At 44.8% G+C, this 18,697-nt stretch overlaps 1 protein-coding gene across 1 annotated transcript in view; it reads left to right on the forward strand.

The window, feature by feature from the left end:
• The window catches only part of LOC115121631 (rho guanine nucleotide exchange factor 28-like), a 131,306-nt gene that overhangs the window by 74,667 nt on the left and 37,942 nt on the right, over positions 1-18,697 (forward strand). Inside the window, exons 10-17 of the mRNA XM_065017345.1 lie at positions 5,227-5,336; positions 6,489-6,772; positions 7,238-7,433; positions 9,505-9,628; positions 14,176-14,218; positions 15,045-15,146; positions 17,388-17,511; positions 18,502-18,679. Of these exons, the coding sequence (XP_064873417.1) occupies positions 5,227-5,336; positions 6,489-6,772; positions 7,238-7,433; positions 9,505-9,628; positions 14,176-14,218; positions 15,045-15,146; positions 17,388-17,511; positions 18,502-18,679 (1,161 nt within the window). The remainder of the gene's footprint in view (positions 1-5,226; positions 5,337-6,488; positions 6,773-7,237; positions 7,434-9,504; positions 9,629-14,175; positions 14,219-15,044; positions 15,147-17,387; positions 17,512-18,501; positions 18,680-18,697) is intronic.

The raw sequence follows: 18,697 nt of genomic DNA on the forward strand, positions 1-18,697 counted from the left end.
TCCCAGTCTCTCTCCCTTCAACTAGCCCAGGAATCTGTCCTGTCACTGGGACAAAGGGAAGAATGGGGTCACCACAGACGGGGACCTGAATCCAGTAAAATTCCCTCTAAACTAGGAGCAAATACCCTCCCTCCCCCTTGTCTCCCTCTTTTCTCCCTGATTCCCTTCTATCTTGCCCCCTCCTCCCCACCCCAACCCCAGCCTCATGGGTTGGACAGTGTACTACGCTGTAAGAAAAAAGGGTTCCAAAAGGGTTCTTCAGCTGCCCCAATAGGAGAACCGTTTTTGGTTCCAGGTAGAACTCTTTTCATTTCCTCTGTGTAAAAGGTTCTACATGGAACCCAAAAGTGTTCTACCTGGAACCAAAAGGGTTCTACCTGGATCCCAAAAGGGTTTTCCTACGGGTATGGTTGAAGGACTCTTTTAGGTTCTAGATAGCAATACTTTTTTTCTAAGAGTGGACCTAAAAAAATCTGTTTCTCTCTGCCTCCCCCTGTCTCCCTCTGTCTCCCTCACCCGCCTGCCCATTGGGTCCTAGCAACTCTCTCCCTGAATAAGTCTTACCCCTCTCCCCCTTTTCTCTGTCTTCCTCTCCCCTACCCCAGCCCGTGGGTTGGACAGACAGTGGACCTCTGTAATTGAAGTGAAAGGAGGAATGTTAACAAGCTCAAATGTCATAGGCCCTACAAAAGCTGACATTTAAGATGATCCTTCCACACGCTGGAACCTCGTGCTCCCCTCTGACAAAGCACACACAGAGAGGACACACACACCCATGCACAGAAACAGAAATACTTCCATGAACAAACATATTCACACACACTATACTTGTGAGGACTTTTTGAGGACCAACAATTGATTCCCATTCAAAACCTATTTTCCCCAGCCCCTAAACCTAACCTAAACCTAACCCTAACCCTAACCTTGACCTTAAACCTAAACCTAACCTCAACTCCTAACCCTAAACCTAACCACTAACCGTTAACCCTAATTCCAATTCTAACCCTAAACCCAACCCCTAAGCCTAAAATATAATGGTACACACAAGTGTAGTAAAACGTGTACAAACACACAGGCAGGCAGGCACACACGCACGCACGCACGCACACACACACACACACACACACACACACACACACACACACACACACACACACACACACACACACACACACACACACACACACACTTTACCAGTGAAAAGTCTTGTTGAGGAGGAGGATGCTGAAAGTTTGAGGGGGTTGCCATGGTGATGGGAAATGCTAATTTCCTGTGCGTTGTCAGGGGAGATGGCAGTGAGAATGGAGAGTTTGCTGTAAACTCAGAAACCGGAGTCTGGTTCTGCTAGGAGCAGGCTGTAACACTGCTGCAGGTCCCTCACACTGCTGTGTGTGTGTGTGTGTGTGTGTGGGTGGGTGTTGGTGTGTGTTTGTGCATGCTTGCTTCGTGTGTGCATGCTTGCTTGCGTGAGTTTATTGCTTGTGTGTGTGTGTGTGTGTGTGTGGGTGTGTGTGTGTGTGGTGGTGATTGGGCTAACTCAACAAGAGCCCTTAGGAAAGGATACAGAGCTGTCCTCACATCCCGTTCTTTACTATCTCGCAGTTCTGTTCAGCATTTCCTGACAGCACGTACACATCCACAGGGATTCAAGGTTGTGCAATTTAGTGGAATTTCCTGTCATAATTAGTTTGATTCTCTGGCCTTGGCTGACATCTCCCTCTTTGACCACCTGGACACCTGGGACTGTAGGAACACTACAGGACTGGCAAAACGTGGACTCTGACACCTGGGACCTTAGGAACACTACAGGACTGGCAAAATGTGGACTCTGACACCTGGGACTGTAGGAACACTACAGGGCTGACAAAACATGGACTCTGACACCTGGGACTGTAGGAACACTACAGGGCTGACAAAACATGGACTCTGACACCCGGGACTGTAGGAACACTACAGGACTGGCAAAACATGGACTCTGACACCTGGGACTGTAGGAACACTACAGGGCTGACAAAACATTGACTCTGACACCTGGGACTGTAGGAACACTACAGGACTGGCAAAACATGGACTCTGACACCTGGGACTGTAGGAACACTACAGGACTGGCAAAACATTGACTCTGACACCTGGGACTGTAGGAACACTACAGGGCTGACAAAACATTGACTCTGACACCTGGGACTGTAGGAACACTACAGGACTGGCAAAACATGGACTCTGACACCTGGGACTGTAGGAACACTACAGGACTGGCAAAACGTGGACTCTGACACCTGGGACTGTAGGAACACTACAGGGCTGACAAAACATTGACTCTGACACCTGGGACTGTAGAAACACTACAGGACTGGCAAAACATGGACTCTGACACCTGGGACTGTAGCAACACTACAGGACTGGCAAAACATGGACTCTGACACCTGGGACTGTAGGAACACTACAGGACTGGCAAAACATGGACTCTGACACCTGGGACTGTACGAACACTACAGAACTGGCAAAACATGGACTCTGACACCTGGGACTGTAGGAACACTACAGGACTGGCAAAACATGGACTCTGACACCTGGGACTGTAGGAACACTACAGGGCTGACAAAACATTGACTCTGACACCTGGGACTGTAGGAACACTACAGGACTGGCAAAACATGGACTCTGACACCTGGGACTGTAGGAACACTACAGGACTGACAAAACATTGACTCTGACACCTGGGACTGTAGGAACACTACAGGACTGGCAAAACATGGACTCTGACACCTGGGACTGTAGGAACACTACAGGGCTGACAAAACATTGACTCTGACACCTGGGACTGTAGCAACACTACAGGACTGGCAAAACATGGACTCTGACACCTGGGACTGTAGGAACACTACAGGACTGGCAAAACATGGACTCTGACACCTGGGACTGTAGGAACACTACAGGACTGGCAAAACATGGACTCTGACACCTGGGACTGTAGCAACACTACAGGACTGGCAAAACATGGACTCTGACACCTGGGACTGTAGCAACACTACAGGACTGGCAAAACATGGACTCTGACACCTGGGACTGTAGAAACACTACAGGACTGGCAAAACATGGACTCTGAATCTGTTTCCACTTTTTATTACCCCTTGCCCTCTTTTCCCAGAATACACATTCAGAGAAGGACCTCCAAGTCAGGTAAAGAGGGGGGAACAGGCAAGACATACACTATCCTATTTCTGGAGTATCTTACACTAGGTACCTTATGAGGAGTGTTAAAACACTGGAAAATAAGGGTTTTCACAGATCAGATACTGATTCGGACTGATAGTGGAAGTGAGTGTGGTTCTGGTTCCATTGATGTAAAGCCGGGACTTCTTTGTTGTTGGATATTCACATTACATTCATCTGCCAGGGATTCCAGTAGCAGTTTGGTTTTTACAGTTTCCCCCATTCTGTCTGGAAGTCACCTGTACTCCGATACCCTTTTATGAAATGCCAGCTCTCTTCCTCAGTCTTTCCCCTCTTTTTGTGTGTGTGTGTGTGTGCGTGCATGTGCATGTGCATGTTTGGCGTGTCTGTGAGTGCGTGCATGTATGTGTGTCTCAGAGTACAGACTGGGTATTGGGTAAAGAGTGTGTTTGTGATATGAGGGGGCTGTGATGTGATCCTATGGGAGGAGTTGTAGTGGGTAAGATGGGGAGGTCCCTTAAGGACCTCAGTGTGTGTGTGTGTGAGTGAACTATGCTACGCTACCGCTATCGCTATCGCTACTGCTACCGCTAACATTACCACAGCAGACCAGAGGGAGGGAATTATGCTAACCTAAAGCTAATGCCTACCACAGTAGAGCACAGGGAGGAAATGCCTCTAATACACAGGATTTCCCTAACATTAGCAGGGGCGCGGTTGGCAGCTAACATCAAACACTGGCTGGAGAAAACAGAACTGTCTCGTGTTTTATCTCCTTGAGCAGAGGTATGTTTATGATGTTATGTCTATGACAGCGAATATGCTCAAACATTGTGCCAAAATGTTTTTCAACCGGCACACAATCAAAAACCCTGATCGTCACTGATACTAAGACAAAAGACAAAGTGAAACTTTGACCCTATAAGACCCATGATTGTGTAATAGTTATAATTGCCCTAGTCGTGTTGGCATCCCACAGACTAGGCTACCAAAGGGTTAAATTAGATGTGTGTAGCGGTTCTGTTCCAAGCTTGGCTTTAACATAACAACCCTCTAAAGGTCAGAAACTAGTAATACTGCATCATTCGTGCTCTCTCTTTATTTTCCTCTATTCCCTCTCTCTCTCTCTCTCTCTCTCTCTCTCTCTCTCTCTCTCGCTCTCCCTCTCTCTCTATCGCCCCCCCCCTCTCTCTCTCTCTCTCTCTCTCTCTCTCACTCTCTCTCTATCGCTCTCTCTCTCTCTCTCTCTCTCTATCGCTCTCACTCTCTCTCTCTCTCTCTCTCTCTCACTCTCTCTCTCTCTCTCTCTCCCTCTCTCTCTATCGCTCTATCGCTCTCTCTCTCTCTCTCTCTCTATCGCTCTTTCTCTCTCTCTCTCTCTCGCTCTCCCTCTCTCTCTATCGCCATCGCCCTCTCTCTCTCTCTCTATCGCCCTCTCTCTCTATCGCCATCGCCCTCTCTCTCTCTCTATCGCCCTCTCTCTCTCTCTCTATCGCCCTCCCTCTCTCTCTCTCTCTCTCCCTCTCTCTCTATCGCCCTCTCTCTCTCTCCCCCTCTCTCTCTATCGCCCTCCCTCTCTCTCTATCGCCCTCTCTCTCTCTTTATTTTCCTCTGTTCTCCACACTATTGGCCTTTTAACCAGTCATAGACCAGTCAAATTGTTGGCTCACTGACACAGACCTATCAGAGCCCAACCAAGCAGCTGATATATGGGAAATAGGAAGGAATATTTTCCATCATGTACATTCTAGAACTACCACGTCAAAAGAAATGGATGTTTTCCATTGTCGTAACTGCATGCTATTCACCTCTGAACTGGTATTTGCCAATTAAATGTTGTTTTGATGATTGAGAGATTTACTACATCATCAGTCGGTTGGCCTGTTTGTGTTTTGATAACCTCAATGAGTATATTTTTGACCATAATGTTCTTACTTAGCACAAATTTTGCTGGTAATACAGTGCTCATTTCACCCGCTGTTTGACTGATGGCTAACCCCCCCAAACTGCCTGTAGTTATTCTCAGTGCGTCTCTTGTGTTGTTTTCTCCAGTAAAGTCCCAGACGACCCACCCCAGAGGAACCCAGAGACAGTTCTCTCACTCTGCTGCTGCAGACACATTAGCCTCCATCATCAATGGCAGGAGTCAGCTCGACACAGAGGTACACCACCTTACCATCACACTAACCTGATCATGAGGTACACCACCTTATATCATCCTACTAACCTGATCATGAGGTACACCACCTTACCAGCATACTAACCTGATCATGAGGTACACCACCTTACCATCATACTAACCTGATCATGAGGTACACCACCTTATACCATCCTACTAACCTGATCATGAGGTACACCACCTTACCAGCATACTAACCTGATCATGAGGTACACCACCTTACCATCCTACTAACCTGATCATGAGGTACACCACCTTACCAGCATACTAACCTGATCATGAGGTACACCACCTTACCATCATACTAACCTGATCATGAGGTACACCACCTTATACCATCCTACTAACCTGATCATGAGGTACACCACCTTACCAGCATACTAACCTGATCATGAGGTACACCACCTTATACCATCATACTAACCTGATCATGAGGTACACCACCTTATACCATCATACTAACCTGATCATGAGGTACACCACCTTACCAGCATACTAACCTGATCATGAGGTACACCACCTTACCATCATACTAACCTGATCATGAGGTACACCACCTTATACCATCCTACTAACCTGATCATGAGGTACACCACCTTACCATCATACTAACCTGATCATGAGGTACACCACCTTACCATCATACTAACCTGATCATGAGGTACACCACCGTACCATCATACTAACCTGATCATGAGGTACACCACCTTACCATCCTACTAACCTGATCATGAGGTACACCACCTAACCATCATACTAACCTGATCATGAGGTACACCACCGTACCAGCATACTAACTTGATCCTGAGGTACACCACCTAACCATCATACTAACCTGATCATGAGGTACACCACCTTATACCATCCTACTAACCTGATCATGAGGTACACCACCTTACCATCATACTAACCTGATCATGAGGTACACCACCTTACCATCATACTAACCTGATCATGAGGTACACCACCTTACCAGCATACTAACCTGATGATGGGGTACACTACCTAACCATTATACTAACCTGATCATGGGGTACACCACCTTACCAGAATACTATCTCTCTCTCTCTCTCTCTCTCTCTCTCTCTCTCTCTCTCTCTTTCTCTCTCTCTCTCTCTCTTTCTCTCTCGCTCAGGTGGATGACCTAAGGGCTAATGTCAGTGTTGCTGGGATAACGAGGGACAGCTCTGTGACTGTCAGCAGGGTGTGGGACTCGGTGGCCTCAGAGTGCCTGCTCCAGGCCACCTCCACCTCTCTACCTCCATTGGGACTAGAGGAACAACAGTCCCCCTCCATCTCTCACTCCCCCTCTCCCTCACCTTCCCCCGCTGACCGAGCCCTCGCCCGACTCAACAGCAACTCCCACTCTTACCTAACCAATCAGAGAGGGAGCCCGCCTCTGGAATCTCCTGACCTCAGGTATCAAACTCTGCCCATTCATCTGACCTCCTGTTACTCAAGACATTGTGTTTAATTTTTAGATCAAGAGAAGATAAAGGTGATTCAAGAGCATTGAGATATCACATCAGCATTGTTGACTGAAAGAAACCAAAAGTGCTGTATCACAGTTGTGTATTATTGTACTGCTATAATAAACAGAAGATGACATGTAGTATTGTTTGCTCTTACCAGACCAAATATATTCAGTATGTTCTTATAGTGTGATGCTTTCTCTATATGGATGTTGTGGTGTGTTCAGGTAGTCTTGAACCCAGACAGTTTCTGCTGTAGCCAATTGATCTACTTTTCCCATGCACGATATATGACACAAATGTGCATATTTCAGCTGTTGGTTTCAGCACTTAGAGTATGGATAGAAGGCAGCTGCAGTATATTGGGAGGGGCCTTAATGTGGACGTTTCCTCCTCTTTCTCTCCCTGACAGCCCCAGTCTGGTAGCTCTAGTGATGGACAGTGAGGGAGATGAGGAGGGGTTCCTGGTGAAGTCTTCCCTCTCTCCCATCTCTCCCCTGACCTCTGACGCTCGTAGCAGCGGGGACGACACCTCCCCAGACCTCACCTGCACACGCACACACTCCGTGTCCTCAGACGGCGACCCCCCGCAAAGGTACCAGGCTGAAGCTTTCTCCTCAACCCTCACACACAGAGACTTACCAATGTATTAGGGCCAGGCTGAAGCCTTCTCCTCAACCCTCACACACAGAGACTTACCAATGTATTAGGGCCAGGCTGAAGCCTTCTCCTCAACCCTCACACACAGAGACTTACCAATGTATTAGGGCCAGGCTGAAGCCTTCTCCTCAACCCTCACACACAGATACTTACCAATGTATTAGGGCCAGGCTGAAGCCTTCTCCTCAACCCTCACACACAGAGACTTACCAATGTATTAGGGCCAGGCTGAAGCCTTCTCCTCAACCCTCACACACAGAGACTTACCAATGTATTAGGGCCATTGTATTAGGGCCAATGTATTAGGGCCATTGTATTAGGGCCAATGTATTCGGGCCAATGCATTAGGGACTATACATTAGGGATATTGTATTGGGGACAATGTATTAGGGACAATGTATTAGGGACATTGAATTAGAGATATTATATTAGGGTCAATGTATTATGGCCAATGTATCAGGGAAAATGTAATTGTGCCAATGTATCAGGGCCAATGTACAACAGATGTATTAGAGCCAATGTACTACAGATGTATCAGGGCCAATGTACAACAGATGTATTAGAGCCAATGTACTACAGATGTATCAGAGCCAATGTACATCAGATGTATTAGGGCCAATGTACAACAGATGTATCAGTGCCAATGTACTACAGATGTATCAGAGCCAATGTACAACAGATATATCAGTGTCAATGTACTACAGATGTATCAGTGTCAATGTACAACATATATATCAGTGTCAATGTACAACAGATGTATCAGAGCCAATGTACAACAGATATATCAGTGCCAATGTACAACAGATGTATCAGGGCCAATGTACAACAGATGTATCAGGGCCAATGTACAACAGATGTATCAGTGCCAATGTACAACAGATGTATCAGGGCCATTGTACAACAGATGTATCAGTGCCAATGTACAACAGATGTATCAGGGCCAATGTACAACAGATGTATCAGTGCCAATGTACAACAGATGTATCAGTGTCAATGTACAACAGATGTATCAGGGCCAATGTACAACAGATGTATCAGTGCCAATGTACAACAGATGTATCAGTGTCAATGTACAACAGATGTATCAGTGCCAATGTACAACAGATGTATCAGTGTCAATGTACAACAGATGTATCAGAGCCAATGTACAACAGATGTATCAGAGCCAATGTACAACAGATGTATCAGGGCCAATGTACAACAGATGTATCAGGGCCAATGTACAACAGATGTATCAGGGCCAATGTACAACAGATGTATCAGAGCCAATGTACAACAGATGTATTAGAGCCAATGTACAACAGATGTATCAGGGCCAATGTACAACAGATGTATCAGGGCCAATGTACAACAGATGTATCAGAGCCAATGTACAACAGATGTATCAGGGCCATTGTACAACAGATGTATTAGAGCCAATGTACAACAGATGTATCAGGGCCAATGTACAACAGATGTATCAGTGCCAATGTACAACAGATGTATCAGTGCCAATGTACAACAGATATATCAGTGTCAATGTACAACAGATGTATTAGGGCCAATGTACAACAGATGTATCAGAGCCAATGTACAACAGATGTATCAGTGCCAATGTACAACAGATATATCAGTGTCAATGTACAACAGATGTATCAGTGTCAATGTACAACAGATGTATCAGGGCCAATATACAACAGATGTATCAGTGCCAATGTACAACAGATGTATCAGAGCCAATGTACAACAGATGTATCAGGGCCAATGTACAACAGATGTATCAGAGCCAATGTACAACAGATGTATCAGGGCCAATGTACAACAGATGTATCAGAGCCAATGTACAACAGATGTATCAGGGCCATTGTACAACAGATGTATTAGAGCCAATGTACAACAGATGTATCAGGGCCATTGTACAACAGATGTATTAGGGCCAATGTACAACAGATGTATCAGGGCCATTGTACAACAGATGTATTAGGGCTTTAACATACAGCAGATGTATGACCTGAGTGTTGTATTATTGTATTGTTCCAGGATATGGGCAACCAGGGGATCAGACACCGCTCCTACTCCTACTCCTCCCCCAAGATCAGCCTGCTGCCCCCCCGCTTCTCCCGCAAAACCTTAGCCACGCCTGCGACCTCTGACCTCAGCCCAGGTTAGTGTCCCTGGGACCTTTTATACAGTTAATAACCTCCCATTGAGAAACAATTACTGAGAACTTTATTACTTCGATTGGAATACAGTTGACAGTGTTTTCTCTGAGAACATGATTATATTGATAGTCCTTGTTCGTCTTTGTATTTTTGGTTCTGTCCTTCCATGGCTGTGTTTACACAAGCAGCCCAATTCTGAACTTTTGCCAAATTATGGTCAAAAGACCAGAATTGGACTGCTTGTGTAAACGTAGCTTATATGACCTGGATTGACCTTATTTGAGCTAAGTCTGTCTCTTTTCACTTGTTTGGTTTGTCATGGGAGTTTGAGTAGTACAGTAAGCAGTAGGCCCCTCCCTACCTTCAGGCTATGCTCAAACCCTACCCCCCATCCCGAGCACTCCATTCCTCAGAACTCTGGTCTCTTGGCCCTCCCACCCCTACGGGAGGACAGCTCCCACTCAGCCCAGTCCAAGCTCTTCTCTGTCCTGGCACCCCCATGGTGGAACCAGCTTCCCCCAAAAGCGAGGACAGCGGAGTCCCTGCCCATCTTCCAAAAACATCTGAAACCCTACCTCTTCAAAGAGTATCTTAAATAATCCAATAGCAACACCCCTCGCAACTCCCCCCCCCCCACGCTTTTCATGAACGAACACTCGCTCTTGACTTTTTTCCCCCTTTCTAGCACTGACTTTGCTGATAGCTACTTTATTGAGGAAAAATGTACTTACTATGCCTGTGATATGTGGTTGTCCCACCTAGCTATCTTAAGATGAATGTCCTAACTGTAAGTGGCTCTGGATAAGAGCGTCTGCTGAATGACTAAAATGTCAAATGTGATGTGCTCTACGTACCTGAGTTAACATGCTCTCTGTGTTGTCACTAACTGAAGCAGCTTCAGTAGATAGTCAGCTACTGATTGTAACTAACATGTAACCAAAGTGACTATATCATAGTGTAGGTACATTTACTGTATATCTATGTATGGCTCTGATTACATCCACGTCCTCCCTCTGTTCCTCTGAGTGGTCTAGTGAGTGCTATGTCCACTCTGCCCTGTGGATGGTCTAGTGAGTGCTATGTCCACTCTGCCCTGTAGATGGTCTAGTGAGTGCTATGTCCACTCTGCCCTGTGGATGGTCTAGTGAGTGCTATGTCCACTCTGCCCTGTGGATGGTCTAGTGAGTGCTATGTCCACTCTGCCCTATGGATGGTCTAGTGAGTGCTATGTCCACTCTGCCCTGTGGATGGTCTAGTGAGTGCTATGTCCACTCTGCCCTGTGGATGGTCTAGTGAGTGCTATGTCCACTCTGCCCTGTGGATGGTCTAGTGAGTGCTATGTCCACTCTGCCCTGTGGATGGTCTAGTGAGTGCTATGTCCACTCTGCCCTGTGGATGGTCTAGTGAGTACAGTGTCCACTCTGCCCTGTAGATGGTCTAGTGAGTGCTGTGTCCACTCTGCCCTGTAGATGGTCTAGTGAGTGCTATGTCCACTCTGCCCTGTAGATGGTCTAGTGAGTGCTATGTCCACTCTGCCCTGTGGATGGTCTAGTGAGTGCTATGTCTACTCTGCCCTGTAGATGGTCTAGTGAGTGCTATGTACACTCTGCCCTGTGGATGGTCTAGTGAGTGCTATGTCCACTCTGCCCTGTGGATGGTCTAGTGAGTACTGTGTCCACTCTGCCCTGTAGATGGTCTAGTGAGTGCTATGTCCACTCTGCCCTGTAGATGGTCTAGTGAGTGCTATGTCCACTCTGCCCTGTAGATGGTCTAGTGAGTGCTATGTCTACTCTGCCCTGTAGATGGTCTAGTGAGTGCTATGTCCACTCTGCCCTGTAGATGGTCTAGTGAGTGCTATGTCCACTCTGCCCTGTAGATTGTCTAGTGAGTGCTATGTCCACTCTGCCCTGTAGATGGTCTAGTGAGTGCTATGTCCACTCTGCCCTGTGGATGGTCTAGTGAGTGCTATGTCCACTCTGCCCTGTGGATGGTCTAGTGAATGCTATGTCTACTCTGCCCTGTAGATGGTCTAGTGAGTGCTATGTACACTCTGCCTTGTGGATGGTCTAGTGAGTGCTATGTCCACTCTGCCCTGTGGATGGTCTAGTGAGTGCTATGTCCACTCTGCCCTGTGGATGGTCTAGTGAGTGCTATGTCCACTCTGCCCTGTGGATGGTCTAGTGAGTGCTATGTCCACTCTGCCCTGTAGATGGTCTAGTGAGTGCTATGTCCACTCTGCCCTGTAGATGGTCTAGTGAGTACTGTGTCCACTCTGCCCTGTAGATGGTCTAGTGAGTGCTATGTCCACTCTGCCCTGTAGATGGTCTAGTGAGTGCTGTGTCCACTCTGCCCTGTAGATGGTCTAGTGAGTGCTGTGTCCACTCTGCCCTGTAGATGGTCTATTGAGTGCTGTGTCCACTCTGCCCTGTAGATGGTCTAGTGAGTACTGTGTCCACTCTGCCCTGTAAATGGTGTGAGCTACAGCCTATCTGTCCTTCAGACTATCTCTCTGTCTCAATCTCTGTCTGTGCTCCACCCTGCTAGTAAGTCGTACTGTGTGTGTCCGTGCAGGTACCTGTGTATGTAAGTGTGCTTGTATGTCAAAATTCTACTAAAATTGTATTTGTCACATGCTCCATAAACAACAGTGAAATGCTTACTTACTTTTGCAGAGAGAAACATAAAAAATGAAAAATGTAAATAGTGGTACTGTGTAGGCCGTCATTGTAAATAAGAATTTGTTCTTAACTGACTTGACTAGTAAAATAAAAAAATAAGGAATACATTCTAAGTGAATAATGAACCACAATGACGAGTAACAATAACATGGCTATATACAGGAAGTAGAAAATAACATGGCTATATACAGGAAGTAGACAATAACATGGCTATATACAGGAAGTAGACAATAACATGGCTATATACAGGGAGTAGAAATTAACATGGCTATATACAGGAAGTAGAAATTAACATGGCTATATACAGGAAGTAGAAATTAAACATGGCTATATACAGGAAGTAGAAAATAACATGGCTATATACAGGAAGTAGACAATAACATGGCTATATACAGGGAGTAGAAATTAACATGGCTATATACAGGAAGTAGGCAATAACATGGCTATATACAGGGAGTAGAAATTAACATGGCTATATACAGGAAGTAGACAATAACATGGCTATATACAGGGAGTAGACAATAACATGGCTATATACAGGAAGTAGACAATAACATGGCTATATACAGGGAGTAGAAATTAACATGGCTATATACAGGAAGTAGACAATAACATGGCTATATACAGGGAGTAGAAATTAACATGGCTATATACAGGAAGTAGACAATAACATGGCTATATACAGGAAGTATAAATTAACATGGCTATATACAGGAAGTAGAAATTAACATGGCTATATACAGGAAGTAGACAATAACATGGCTATATACAGGGAGTAGAAATTAACATGGCTATATACAGGAAGTAGAAATTAACATGGCTACAGTAGCAGTAGTCGATGTGCAGGGGTACGGGGTAATTGATCTAGCAGGATAGATAATAGACAGTAGCAGCAGTCGATGTGCAGGGGTACCAGGTAATTGATCTAGCAGGATAGATAATAGACAGTAGCAGCAGTCGATGTGCAGGGGTACCAGGTAATTGATCTAGCAGGATAGATAATAGACAGTAGCAGCAGTCGATGTGCAGGGGTACCAGGTAATTGATCTAGCAGGATAGATAATAGACAGTAGCAGCAGTCGATGTTCAGGGGTACCAGGTAATTGATCTAGCAGGATAGATAATAGACAGTAGCAGCAGTCGATGTACAGGGGTACCAGGTAATTGATCTAGCAAGATAGATAATAGACAGTAGCAGCAGTCGATGTGCAGGGGTACCAGGTAATTGATCTAGCAGGATAGATAATAGACAGTAGCAGCAGTCGATGTGCAGGGGTACCAGGTAATTGATCTAGCAAGATAGATAATAGACAGTAGCAGCAGTCGATGTGCAGGGGTACCAGGTAATTGATCTAGCAGGATAGATAATAGACAGTAGCAGCAGTCGATGTGCAGGGGTACCAGGTAATTGATCTAGCAGGATAGATAATAGACAGTAGCAGCAGTCGATGTGCAGGGGTACCAGGTAATTGATCTAGCAGGATAGATAATAGACAGTAGCAGCAGTCGATGTGCAGGGGTACCAGGTAATTGATCTAGCAGGATAGATAATAGACAGTAGCAGCAGCATATGTGGTGAGTGTGAAAATATCATATATAAGTCATAAGTATCATATGTCAGTGTATATGTGAGGGTGTGGGCTTGGGTACGTACATTGTCTGGCTTGGCTACCCTGCCCAATCACAGTGCAACCTCAGCATTGCAGCATTCCATGATGACATCATTGAAGACACCCTGGGCTGAGGGGGGGGATCTGCAAATCTGTATCTGATCAGACTTGATTGTGTTGATTGGTTTTCATAGATAATGTTTCTCACACTGTTTACTTTCACACAGAATGTTCATGTTTCAGCTGTCTTGTCCTCCACAGAACAGAGAACATTGAGTCTATCAGAGCAGCCTCTCGAAAAAAGGTATGTATCCACTGACCTAACGTGTCTGTCTAAAGTGTGTTTGACATTCTTACAGTTTCGTACAGTTTCCTCCTAATTCCCAGGCTCTCCAGCCTTCACAATGACTTCTTAGTTGGTTGCTGGGTGACCAAGGGCTCCCTCTCTGTTGTGGAGTTCCTGCTTCTCTTTATATCAAGACTGTGTTTTGTTTGTTTAACTCCAGGCTTGTCTGTTACCATGCCAAGGCTTGCAGCGTTGTTTTAACCCTGTTTCACAGGTGGTGAGGTGATGCATATATATTACAAAACCTTTAAGCCACCCTTTATCAGTACCCAAAGTGTTGTTGTAGACTAAACTGTAAGCTCATTGTGCTCAGAAAATGTTTAATTGTCAATTAACATTTTGCCCAAAGCAATTTTAAAATACAGGGCCTGTCCTCAGATGAAGTCAGGCTAACACGCTGTAACTTTGTGACACAGTGAGTGTAAAAAGATTTACTGTATAGTATCCTTTCAATGAATAGCTCCAACACAAGAGAGACAGACTAGGAAAAGGGAGCCTCTTTACTTCCTGTTCACTATGTTGGGATGAGATGCTTCCAGGAACCATGCCAACTGCCTTTGTCCTCTTCCTCCATTCATCTGTTGAAATGTCCTGAACACATAGTCAGTCAAAGCTCTATAGCTCCCTCTAGAGTATGTCCGTGTGTACCAGACCTGTGTGTGTGTTAGTGTATGTCAGAGCTGTGTGTGTGTGAGTGTGCTTGTGCGTGTGAGTGTGTGTGTGTGTTTATGTACTGTATGTATCAGAGCTGTGTGTGTAATGTGTGTGTGTAATGTGTCCCTAGGGAGTTAAGATTTCGTAAGCGTGCCCAGTCTGCAGACGATGAGGGCAGCGTTGAGCTGGCAGAGTCCCTTCAACACCTCACCCTCTCAGAGTTCCTCAAAGAGTACGTGGGCATCGCCCCCTTCTGGGCTGGCAGCCCTGGCCCTTCCTTTCCATTGGGAAGATAGCCCAATAGCCTCTAACTCTACAGTAACCTCCCTGATCTGGAAGCGAGACCTCTAGACATTAACCCTACAGTAACTTCCCTGATCTGGATGAAGGTACTCTAGACATGAACCCTACAGTAACTTCCCTGATCTGGATGAAGGTACTCTAGACATTAACCCGACAGTAACTTCCCTGATCTGGATGAAGGTACTCTAGACATTAACCCTACAGTAACTTCCCTGATCTGGATGAAGGTACTCTAGACATTAACCCTACAGTAACTTCCCTGATCTGGATGAAGGTACTCTAGACATTAACCCGACAGTAACTTCCCTGATCTGGATGAAGGTACTATAGACATTAACCCTACAGTAACTTCCCTGATCTGGATGAAGGTACTCTAGACATTAACCCTACAGTAACTTCCCTGATCTGGATGAAGGTACTCTAGACATTAACCCTACAGTAACTTCCCTGATCTGGATGAAGGTACTCTAGACATTAACCCTACAGTAACTTCCCTGATCTGGATGAAGGTACTCTAGACATGAACCCTACAGTAACTTCCCTGATCTGGATGAAGGTACTCTAGACATTAACCCTACAGTAACTTCCCTGATCTGGATGAAGGTACTCTAGACATTAACCCTACAGTAACTTCCTGATCTGGATGAAGGTACTCTAGACATTAACCCTACAGTAACTTCCCTGATCTGGATGAAGGTACTCTAGACATTAACCCTACAGTAACTTCCCTGATCTGGATGAAGGTACTCTAGACATTAACCCTACAGTAACTCCCTTGATCTGGATGAAGGTACTCTAGACATTAACCCTACAGTAACTTCCCTGATCTGGATGAAGGTACTCTAGACATTAACCCTACAGTAACTTCCCTGATCTGGATGAAGGTACTCTAGACATTAACCCTACAGTAACTTCCCTGATCTGGATGAGGGTACTCTAGACATTAACCCTACAGTAACTTCCCTGATCTGGATGAAGGTACTCTAGACATTAACCCGAGAGTAACTTCCCTGATCTGGATGAAGATACTCTAGACATTAACCCTACAGTAACTTCCCTGATCTGGATGAAGGTACTCTAGACATTAACCCGACAGACAGTAACTTCCCTGATCTGGATGAAGGTACTCTAGACATGAACCCTACAGTAACTTCCCTGATCTGGATGAAGGTACTCTAGACATTAACCCTACAGTAACTTCCCTGATCTGGATGAAGGTACTCTAGACATGAACCCTACAGTAACTCCCTTGATCTGGAAGCCAGCCCTCTAGACCCCTAGCTCCAGCCCCAGTGTAACCTCTTCATGCCAACCCTTTTAACTCTAGAGGTCCCCTGTGTGCATCCTGACATCTAACCTCTACATTTGTGCCCACAATGCACCCTGCCTAGCATGGCATCACCATTAACTTTCAGAAATTACACTTGTATGTTGTCGATGTAAATTAATTAACCAGGTTTGATTAGTGCACGTGTGCTGCACGTGTCTCTAACTACTACTGTGTAACCCATTCTTAACTCACATTGATCTTTCATTGAACTGTGACCTCTCAGGTATACGTGGCCTATCCTCCCATTATCTGGAATCACACAGAAGATTCTATTGGACCTGGCTTGTTTTTGTATTGATTCTGTAGTAAACATCTATGTCTTTGTATTGCATGTGTTCTAGCTGTATACTTGATCCAGCCTGGTATGACAGTCACTCACCGATTGACCTACTAACCAAATACCATGTTTACTAGTATTATTAGTATTATTATTAGTAGTACTAGTATTATTAGTATTATTATTATTATTATTATTAGTAGTAGTACTAGTGTTATTAATATTATTATTATTAGTATTATCACTATTATTAGTATTATCAAAAGTATTTGCATTGCTTGTATTGGTAGCATTACTAGTATGCTTTCATAAGTTGTGTGCTGTGTTTTTTCTTTCCTTGTTGATGAAAAGGATGACAGTCACGTTACTACTATTAGTAAGGACTATACGTAAAATTAAGTTGCTGTTGGTCAGCAAAGATCACCAGGCAGAAAGAAAAATAGATCAGCAAACAGGACTCTAGTTGATACAGTTTATACAACCCAACATATGTCACGTTTGATGAGGATTTGACATTTCTAACCCTATATGTCTATGATGCTAAACCAATTGTTTCTGAACAGAATTGAAGAGGAGGAGTGGGACAAGTACAACATCCCCTCCAAGGTGGAGTCAGAGAAATACAAAGTGATTCGTACCTTCAGCTTCCTCAAGAGCAGGATGTCCACCACTCGCAACAAGAACAAGGTGAGACACTATATACAGTTCCTTGCAAAAGTATTCATCCCCCTTGGCGTCTTTCAGCTGCAAGTCTCAGCTGTATCAGTCAAATCAATCAATGTGTTCCGCAATGCTATAAACATACAAGATATCTCAGTGATCTGCAACTCTGTCACAGAGAATCAAAAAAGATCAGATATATTTATTGGAAATGTAGCAAGACATATCTCAAGATAAATAAAGTGTAAATGTATCCATAGGCTTTCTTTGCATTCAACATAGATACCAAATAGTTTATAATTGCAAAGATCCACAATTTAGGGGAAGGTATCAGAATTCCAATTCATTCATTCATGACAAACCCAGAAAGTGCTGTAAAACTGATACCATTGAGTGTCAGTTATCATGCTGCTATTATCACTTAATTATCTGATACAAAAGCCTATTATCATGAGAATTTGCATCCTTGAAAAGTGCTATATAAATAGCATGTATTATTATTATTATATTATTATTGTTATCATCCCAACCCTTCTCCTTAGTATCCACCTCAGGGTCTGTTCTTCAAATGATGACAAAGAGCAGGAAATGTTTGGGGAAATAACATTGACCCAAAACACCATTAAAACACTGTAGGTTATTTCCTTTCAATCATCAACCCTTTGTTGGTGATCAGCATGTGGAACCCCCCCCATTTCCGTCACAGTGGACTTTAAAATGGGCTGAAATAAGGCTTGGATCATTCACATGTAACTGATTCAATTGGAGTCAGTGTACGTGTGGCTATTTGTGACTACTTATAGGCTAGCCAGACCACAGTATCAGTAACCTGAATTATAGTGCTTAAGGCTAGCTGAGTGTAACCTATGGTGTTACAGAGTTACAGTCAGTATTTTCTATGCTTTGACGGGTTGTTTCTGAAAGGGTTTGGATGTAGTTACAGTATATGGGTGTGTGTTAACTAGCCTATCCATGCCTCTGATGTTCACCCCTGGGAATCTACCCTGGTTCTCCAAGGGAAAGGGGAAGGAGAAGGAGAGAGAGAAGGGGAAGGAGAAGGAGAGAGAGAAGGAAGGGACAGATAAGGACAAACAGCAGAATGGACATCGTTTCTCCACGGGTTCCTGTGCTGGTCCCACCGTCTGTCTGGTCTGTGACAAACCTGCTACGGGCAAGGACCTTCTGCACTGCTCCTGTAAGTAATCAGCAGTCA

The sequence above is a fragment of the Oncorhynchus nerka genome, linkage group LG4, assembly GCF_034236695.1.
Source record: "Oncorhynchus nerka isolate Pitt River linkage group LG4, Oner_Uvic_2.0, whole genome shotgun sequence".
Lineage (NCBI taxonomy): Eukaryota > Metazoa > Chordata > Actinopteri > Salmoniformes > Salmonidae > Oncorhynchus > Oncorhynchus nerka.